Source organism: Phalacrocorax aristotelis, chromosome 21 (assembly GCF_949628215.1).
Source record: "Phalacrocorax aristotelis chromosome 21, bGulAri2.1, whole genome shotgun sequence".
NCBI classification, from domain to species: Eukaryota; Metazoa; Chordata; class Aves; order Suliformes; family Phalacrocoracidae; genus Phalacrocorax; species Phalacrocorax aristotelis.
Genome location: NC_134296.1, coordinates 4,005,454 through 4,014,731, shown reverse-complemented (window position 1 = coordinate 4,014,731; position 9,278 = coordinate 4,005,454). Strand labels below are relative to the sequence as shown.

At 55.4% G+C, this 9,278-nt stretch overlaps 1 protein-coding gene across 1 annotated transcript in view; it reads right to left on the bottom strand.

Moving 5' to 3' along the window:
• Positions 1-888: 888 nt before the first annotated feature.
• Positions 889-9,278, bottom strand: part of GRM4 (glutamate metabotropic receptor 4) — a 55,041-nt gene continuing 46,651 nt past the window's right edge. The window contains exons 10-11 of the mRNA XM_075115567.1: positions 5,004-5,250; positions 889-1,775 (exon numbers count right to left, since the gene is read on the bottom strand). Of these exons, the coding sequence (XP_074971668.1) occupies positions 1,726-1,775; positions 5,004-5,250 (297 nt within the window). The 3' untranslated portion in view covers positions 889-1,725. The remainder of the gene's footprint in view (positions 1,776-5,003; positions 5,251-9,278) is intronic.

Genomic DNA, 9,278 nt, shown 5'->3' with positions numbered 1-9,278 from the left:
CCTTTGGGCTGGGAGAAGCACATGCAAAGGGATGGGAGACATCCCAGCACCCTCGCTGCCTCTACAAGGTCAGGACACCGCTGCCAGCTCCAGCGCTTTTGCTGGGCACTGAAAGCAACCACCTGTCCAAAAGCAGGAGGCAGCCAGTCTCTCTGGGGCATCAGCAGCACCTTCCCCTGCCTCCTTTCCCCACCTTCCATCTACTTTCCAGAAGAAAGACAAGCCTGGACCATCCTCTCCTTACCCAGCAGCAAACAAGCACAGCCACCCCATTTCCAAGAGCCTTTCCCAGAGCACAGAGACAGCAGCAGCCAACCCACCAAACCTCCCCAAAACAGGCAAAACCAAGACTCTTTGAGCATACCTTGCACACCAGGCAGTTCTATCCCAAGGTGTAGGCTGGAACCAGGACAAGAAACCCTCCCTGTAGGAAGGGCAGAGCTGCTTTTGTTAGCTGGTAACTCCCTAATTAGCACAGGTTGGTCCTGATAGGGAGGGTGGAGCTGGCCCTGCCCCTGATGGGGAAAAAAAAAACAACCCCAGAAAATCTCTTCAGCTCTGCCCCATCCCTCCAGCCTCAGCCCACACCTTGGGGAAGAGCAAGCAAGGAGGAATCAGCCCTTTCTGCCCCAGATTCTGCCCCAAGCCCTGAGCGCCGGGGCCATACAAGGCTACAGCATGTGCCTGAATGCGCCGTGCCAGGGCGATGCCGAGCTCTGCTCTCCCTGTCCCATCCCCTCACAAGGACCCCATTTGCAGCAGGATGGCCTGGAGAGGAAGGACGCGAAGCCCTGTCGTGTCCTGGAGCATTTGGCCACCCAAAACCTTCCCCATCAGCCAAAACCAAGTCACCTCCTGGATCGAACAGTCACCAAGAGACAGCAAACGCTGAGTGCAAAACCATGGTCTTTTATTAGAAATCTCCTCGTATAAAAATGGTCATGCTCTACACAGTCATTGAATAATTCATAAACATCCAGGCACTGAACTTTGTTTTTTTTTTTTGTGTGTTTTTGTTTTTTGACTGGTCAGTACATAAAGCAGACATATTTCAATCCATATGGTCATCACATACATTAATTAACCACCTATAGAAATCAGCACTTGAACACAGTCTAGGTTTTATTTTATTTTATTTTGTTGTCTCTTTTTTATTTAAATTTTATGTATTTTTGTTTTATTTTTCCTTTCTGCAACATATAGAATTTGGTAGGATACGGGAGAGTGAAGAGGGATGGAAGAATACTGGAACAAAAGAAGATGGAGGATAGAAAAAAAAAAACGAAAGAAAACAGAAGGTTCTGCACAACCACAAACAATCTCACAAATTCCAGAAAAGGGAAAATGTTGGGTCTCTTTTTTTTTGCCAAGATACAGAAAAAAAAAAAACCCAAAGACTTGCCAAAGTCCATCACCTCTTCCCCACGCTACGTCCCCCCGTTCAACTGTTCCTCTTCCTCCATGGGGAGGCATGCATTGTCACGGTGCTCAGTGGTTTATTTTTATGGTTTCTTTATATATTTTCTTTTTTTGCTGCTGTTGATCGCCATCTTCCCCGGGAGCTCTGCCCAGCAGCCCCACCAGGAGCGTGTCCCCCCCTGCTGCCACCTCCCCGTCCCGTCCAGTTCCCCCTCCAGCGTCCTGCGACGAGCGATGTGACTCAGCTCCCTCCGCGTTGTGGCATCCGCAGCCTCCCTCTATGCCAGGCAGTTGCGATCGCTGGAGCTAAATCGCATGGTTGCTATAGCTGACGTAGGTCTGTTTGGTAGCCAGTGCTGGAAAGAGAGACAAACCTCACATGTATCACTAATGAAGTCCACCTTGCTTTCTGGCTCCTGTCCCGTCACCCTGACCTGACTGTCGTGCCAGGAGATGCTGGTGGGGACGTGACTGGGATTTGCTCATGGATCCAGCCAGCACCAGCACTCAGGGCCATTTCCCGCAAGAGCACTGAGCCGTGGCAGAGGGGCTGAGCTCCACGGCCGCCCCTGGGGGCTCTCCAGAGGCAGTTCGTCCTGAAGAGAGACCCCAGGACGTGACACAATCCACGGGGAATGTGTTCTCAGGCTCCTGTTCACTTCCCTCAGCAACTCCTTACAGACAAACCCGCAGGTGCTCCACGTTCCCAAAAGCTCAGCTTGCCCCAGTCCTGCAAGAGCACGGTTTGGGGTCCAAGCTGGGCACCCCGCACCCCTGCACACTGCTCCATGGCAGCTGGGAGTGGAGCAGCAGGGCACTGCCAGTGCTGGCAGCAGGTGGCACAAAGCCGGCCAGCCCAGCTGCGTCCCTCACCAAGGATTTCTGTGCCCGTGCTCGGGTGCTGGAGCAGCAGAGCGCATACACTGCTCCCACCTTCCAGCTTCCCCAGGTGCACCAGCCCCTGGGACAGGGTCAAACACACAAGGAGAGGAGGCAGCAGTGGCTACAAAGCCACCACACATCCCACACGACACCAGGGGAGCCGCGGCAAGGGCCAGAGCTGGGAAAATACCAGATAGCAATAAATCCTCCCGCTCTCCGCAGGTCTGCATCGCTGCCTTCAGGCTCAGAGGCTGCAGCACATCATGCTTTTAGCAGCAGCCACAGCTCAGGAGGAGGTGGAAGTGGCAGCTTGCAACATCCTGGCTTGTCTCAGCACTTTGGCTGGGCACGATGCTTTGCAGAGATCCCACCATGAGGTCCCCAGGTACCATGGGGCTCAGCAGACACACGGACACCCTCTAGCCAAGGACACAGACAAGCGCTGGGACAGGCAGCAAAGCCCAAGACACCATGAGCAGCACGAACGTGTCCTCTGCACAGACCATCCCCACAGCACTGCGCAGAGGGGACGCCTGGCAGCTCTCCCTCCGTCTCGGTGCCTTGCTGACAAATGAACCTTGCTGCAGATTTCAGACTGGTATTCCCAGATAACAATTAGATAGGCCATAAGAAATTAGAGTTGACAGAGCTATTTGTTAGCTGCAATGTTTTCATAGCCAATCTGCCCATATCAAAGCCCTGTGAATTATTTATTCTGTTGTTTATTTAAGGATACGTGACCCGCCAGTGACAGAGTGAAAAACGGCCCCTTGGTCCTGCCTGACAACCCCACCGTGCCTTCTACCCCCAGCACTGCTGCCGAGCCCAGCTCCCCTCCTTGGCACACCTCGGGAACACGCTGCCAGCCCCGTTAGCACCGAGCTCCTGTATTCCCCATGCGAGACGCATCAGAGCCGGAGATGCGGCAGACAGGAGGCTCAGCTCTCCCTTCTCCTGGCACGTACGATCCTCAGAGGATCCTGCTGCGAGTCCCGCGGGGGAGAAGGATGCTCAGCGCAGCAGAGAGCATATGGGAATGTTTGTGTTCAGGTCCCAGACAAGGTGCTCAATGCACCTGGGCCTCCAAGCCCTGCTGCAAAGGGAGTATCAGCCCTTTGTGCTGGCAGAGCCCTGGCCAGGAGCCATGTGGGGCTGGAGGGAGACAAGGTCACGCATGCACAGGACCACAGCCTGTGGCACAGATGCCATGGGGAGTCTGGCTCCCCAGGACAGGGTTGACATGCTCCCGATGAGCCCTTACAGTGGGGAGCCTGCAAATAGACCCAGCCTTGCATGGAGCACCTCTTGCACAGGCCAAATGGGGGTGACAGAGGGACCCCTACCCACGGCCACATTGGGACAGGACTGCAGACCACACAGATCTGCGACAGCGGCTGCAAAAGCCCCCTCCAGCATGGGTGACGAGGGGGGTGTGACTGTGTAGCTGCCCTTCGCAATGCAGATAGGCAGATGAAAGGGTCAGTTATGCAGAGAGACTGCCTACAGAGAGACATCACGTACAGAGCTGCCGCCAGTGAGAGCCATTACAGAGCGACGTGGATATGGAGGTTATACAGAGATGCCAAGGGATATTAAATAGCTCAGGCTGGAAAGAGAGCAAGCGTGAGACTACAAAGACAAGGATGGCTTTCCATGGAAATACTGGTTGGTCCCCATCCCACTGACACTGGAACCCAGAAACCCTGCTTGTGCATGAGGAACATTTGTATCTCTGTGGGGTTTTCTTCAGGTTTAGTCCAAACTGGAATTCACTTCTCAAAGGACCCCAGCAGCATTGGCTCCAACCATTTTTTCCTCCTGCAGGGCTCTGTTTTTGGAAACCCAAACACAGAACAGGCACGCACTCACTTTCCCAATGTTTCCAGAGTCCCCAGCCTCTCTTCCCAGGGGAGACCAGTGGCTCTATCCCTGCGTCAGCCTTAGCTCCAGCCTGGCCCCCGGGAACAGCCCGCGGGCAGACAGCAAACACTTTCCCCGTCAGCCACACCAGAGCCTTCCCGGGAGCAGCTCTGGGCACCCGGGGTGGGTTGACATTGGGATTATTCTCCACATGTTTGAGCAGATTTCCATGTTCCCCAGCCAGCACCTTGCCCAGCAGCAGCATGAGCATGTCTCCAATGTTATTTCTCCTGCCATCCACCCAGCAGCATTTCCCATGGGATAATGCAAACTGGTCTGCACAGGGATGGGAGCAGCAAGGAGCAATCCTGATCAGAGGGAGACAGGACATGTCCTGTCTCAGCTACATGGTTGCTGTGATGGAAAATGGCATTTCTTGGGTGGGCATAAATTAATGAAGGGGGGACGTCCCCTGCCCGCAGACAGGAGATAATGCTGTCCCCTCACTGAGAGCCAGGAATCCCTGCTCGTGCCCCGGCTGGAGCACAGATAACTGGAGCACACCTCCCACCTCGGGGTGGCTTTGGGCATGGTAGGGAGCAGTGTGGCTCCCACAGCCCATGAGATGCATCCTTTTCCATGCTGCCCTTGCTCCTGGGGGATGGTGGGCCAAGCCATGGGGCAGGAGGGAGCTGAGAAGTCCCTTTGCCAAGGAGCAGCGCTGCCGGTATTGCTTGCGCCCATGGAGGACAACACAGCTACAGCCCACCAGCGAGCCAGGGCTTTGGGCTTCCCAGCACCGTGTCAGTCCCCAACAGGACTAGCTCCCCAAGCCACATTACCTTGGGTTTCCAGATTTTCGCAGAGCTCTGATTTGGCCTCTCCATTGGGGCGGAAACCTCCCTTCTGAGAGAACTTGTTGGACATGGTGGCCGCTGTCACCACAGCCTTGAGGCTCCGCTTGCGCTTGGGGACGTTCTGCTCTGGGTGGAAGAGGATGATGTACACCTTGGGCATGTAGAGCATGCCCAGGGACACCGAGGCACTCAGACTCACCGAGATGGTGAGCGTCGTGGTCTGGATGTACATCTGCAAGACACAAGGGCATGAGCTGAGACCCACCACGGCTTTGTAGGATCCAGAAAGGCTCAGCTGGGAAAGGAGGAGAGACAACAGGGGAACATAGAATCATAGAACCATAGAATCATCAAGGTTGGAAAAGACCTCTAGGATCACCAAGCCCAACCATCAACCCAACACCCCCAGGCCTCCTAAACCATGCCCTGAAGTGCCACGTCTACATGTCTCAAATACCCCCAGGGACGGTGACTCCTCCACCTCTCTGGGCAGCCTGTGCCAGGGCCTGGCCACTCTGGCATTAAAGACATTTTCCCAATATCCAACCTAAACCTCCCCTGATGCAGCTGGAGGCCGTTCCCTCTCGTCCTGTCACTGGTGACTTGGGAGCAGAGACCAGCCCCCCCTCACTCCAGCCCCTCTCAGGCAGCTGCAGAGAGCGAGAAGGGCTCCCCTCAGCCCCCTCTTCTCCAGGCTAAACCCCCCCAGCCCCCTCAGCCGCCCCCCAGCACACTTGTGCTCCAGACCCTGCCCCAGCCCCGCTGCCCTTCTCTGGACACGCTCCAGCCCCTCCAGGCCCTGCTTGTCCCGAGGGGCCCAAACCTGAGCCCAGCATTCGAGGTGGGGCCTCCCCAGGGCCGAGCACAGGGGCCCCATCCCTGCCCGGCTCCTGCTGGCCACACCAGGGCTGACACAAGCCCGGGGGCTGGTGGCCTCCTTGGCCACCTGGGCGCTGCTGGCTCGTGCCCAGCCGGCTGTCAGCCAGCACCCCCAGGGCCTTCTCCACCGGGCACTTCCCAGCCCCTCTGCCCCAGGCCTGGAAACATTGGGGTTAAATAAATGAAGGGGTGGGGAGCCAGGGTTGGAAACATTGGCAGTATTGCATCTTCAACATCAGGTTCAACTTGTTGCATGGGCCAAGGTGCACCCGGAGAGGCCTTTGGCTCACTTTTGCTATTTCCCCACCTCCAGACACGGGCAGGCTGTGCTGGTGCTCTGACCCATACCTTGGGGCCCCGGCACAGCCTCCCTGTGCCAAGCCTCCCAGCACTCATGCATGTGCCAGCAACAACCTGCCAGCACCCCAGCTCAAAAACATCACCAGAGATGGATCCCCTACACCATCTTCATGCTCCCAGTGTCCTCCCCAGCACTCACAGCACGCTCCACCACCCGCAGGGCGGGAGCGCCGATACTGCGGCAATGGGCACAGCAAGGACAGTCACTCCCAGGGCCCAGCTCGGGGCACCCCCTGCTCCCCCATCTCCTTCAACAGGTAATTCCCACTCCCCAGCTGGCTCCCTGGGCCGTTGTCATGTAAGTCACATATTACACAGCGACGTTGCCTTTCTGCAGTCAAAACTAATTTCACGCTCACTGTCCAGGACTAACGGTGACAGATGTTTTGCAAAATGAAAGCCCATTAATCTGACTGTAGAATAATCCATTTTTCTATGGAAAGCATTTGGCAGGCTCCTCACAAGCTGGGGGCATCTGAGGCAGGTGGCAACAGGAGGCGAAGGGACACCATCCCTCTGCCCAGCCTCACCTCTCACCCCTGAGCGACACGGGAGGCCGAGCAGGCAAGCCCCTCCATGAGCATCCCTGCTCTGCCAGCATCCCCGCTCCTGGCACAGGGCTCCATCCCCTCCAGCATCCTCTCCTCTACTGCACAGCTCACTTGTTGGGTCTCTCCAGGCTGAGCAGGGAGAGGGCCCTGGTTCTTCGGGTACCTTTGCACCCACAGACCTCTTTTTCTTTCCCAGCTGTGCTCAGACACCAGGGCTTTTTTGCATGTTGCTAACAAGGTTTTGAAGGAGGTTTAAGGCAAGTTTCTGAACTTTATCCCATGGCTCAGGCACAGCGTGGTGTCCAGGGTTTCACCTGCAGTTGTTTCACATGTGGGATTTAGTGCTGTGCAAGGTGGCGGGACCTGGAGGAGCCAGGGGAAGCCTAGGTGCTGCAGCCTCAGCGAGGGCAGAGGGTCCCCACCTCCCCGGCTGTACATGCTTAAGTTGGGGACTCACTTTCTAGAGTCAATAGAGCAAAAAGGTGACCAAGGACAGAAGCTGAGCACAGAGGCTCTACACAGCTCCCTTGGGAGAAGGTACGTGGAGGCAGCTCTGATCCATGAGGCCGGGGCTGTCATCCCACCCCAGGACCTGCAGGTCCCAGGTGCAACCATGCAAAGAAACATTTCTCTTCTCCTTCTTCAGAAACAAATGCACAGGTCCAAAAGTGTTTCAAGTCAACCCAAAAGGAAAAAAGCAGCAAAGCTTGTTCTGAGTCAACCAAGAAGTTTCATTTGTCCCCAGAATAAAACCTATTGCTGTCACATGTGCTGGTTTGTTTGTTCCACCTTCTCCCTATATGCACGCGGAGTCAATGTAGGCAGTTTTGGGGAATAAAAATGTCATTTTATCAAAGAAAGTCAAAACATATCTCTGTGCCAGAATATCTGCACTTTTTTTATTTTTCCTTTTTTCTTCTTCTTCCATTTTTTATTCCCCCCACTAAAACTCTCCAGACATTGCTGCAGGTGTCCTGGACTGCAAAGACCAGACATGCTGGGAATGAGGACAGCACTGGAACACCAACACCAGGCACCCCAACCCCTGCCCCGGAGACCAGCACAACTCGTCTCTGCCCCAGCGTGACACCCCGTGGGACACAGCTGAGGCTCAGCAGCCCTTCACCTCCCCGGCCCCGCCACCTGCCCACCCCCCCCGGTCCTCAGCAGATGCCTTTCGGAGGAGCCTCACTTTTCAATCCAGCAATTTCCATATTTACTGCCTCTGCAGCGACTCCCACCCGTGCCTCGGGACTCGGAGGCGTTTTGGCAAAGAGGGAGGGAGCAGCTGAGCTTGAGCACAGACAAGACGTCTCCATGCACGCCTCTCCCTGTGCGCCTGGGTCAGGGCTCCAACCCCCAGCGCCGCCGGGGACTCCCCTCCATCGAGAGCCTGGGCAGACCCCGTGGCACCAGCTCTGGGCTCCCCACGCTTCCCCCATCTCTCAGCCCTCCTCAAACCCCTGCAGCACTTTTGGGGTCCCACAGGGCCACCGTGGCTGCCTTCACCCTAAGGATCCATTTGCCAGAAACAGCTCCGTTTTCTGCAGCCCGCGCTAACCTCATCAGCTTTGCATCGTGCCGCAGCAAGCCCCTTTTCAGCTCAGAGAGAAATATTTTTAGCCTGGAGTCTAAACACAGCCACGAAGCGCTGCGCAGTTAACCTTTTGCCACATCAAGAAATGACCATTTCTCACGATTTTGGTTCCTACTCTCTTAATTGGTTTCCAACCCAGGACCCCACATTGCCCCTCCATTAACAACACTTGAGCTTCCTCCAGAGCACTTTGAGGCGTGCACTGCAGTTATAAAAGAAGTTACAGTTCCCAGTTCAGCAGCATCCGCTGCTTCGTGGATAGGATCAAAGAACACAGCCTGTCTCTGACTCAGGATGATGACGCTGTGTCGAGGGACCACAGCAATCTTAAACGACCCAGCACACGTCCCCAAGCCCAGCACTGTGCCCAGACTTGCCCCAGGGCTGGATGAGCCCCTCCTGCCCTGCAGGGAGCGGCCCAGGCTCAAGGCAGAGCTCTGCACAGCTTGTGTTTGTCCCAAAGCAAATCTCCACCATTAATTGGCAACCCCCCACCTCTAAATCCAGACCTGACCCAGCTACAAGAGATTTTGCACCGCTGCGGGTGCCAGGGAAGGGAAAACCCACTCAACCCTCATACAATGCTGCTAAACAAACCACTGGACAGTCCTTCTCATTCCTTCCTCTCTCCCTTTTTTCCCTCGCTGAAAGCAAATGTGATAAACAGAGAACCAGACAATGACACCGCTGTTCAGCTGCTGCCTTATCAGTGCAGGAAATTGTCTCTTTCTTTAGATCCTCTGTTATTGCTATTTCTGTAATCCGCTGGGATCGGCAGGGATAAGAGGTTCTTTTGAAAAAAGGCTTGGGGGACTTGTTATAATAAGATGCCACCTCCATGCAAAGTTATAGGCACGGGGTAAAGCAAAATAA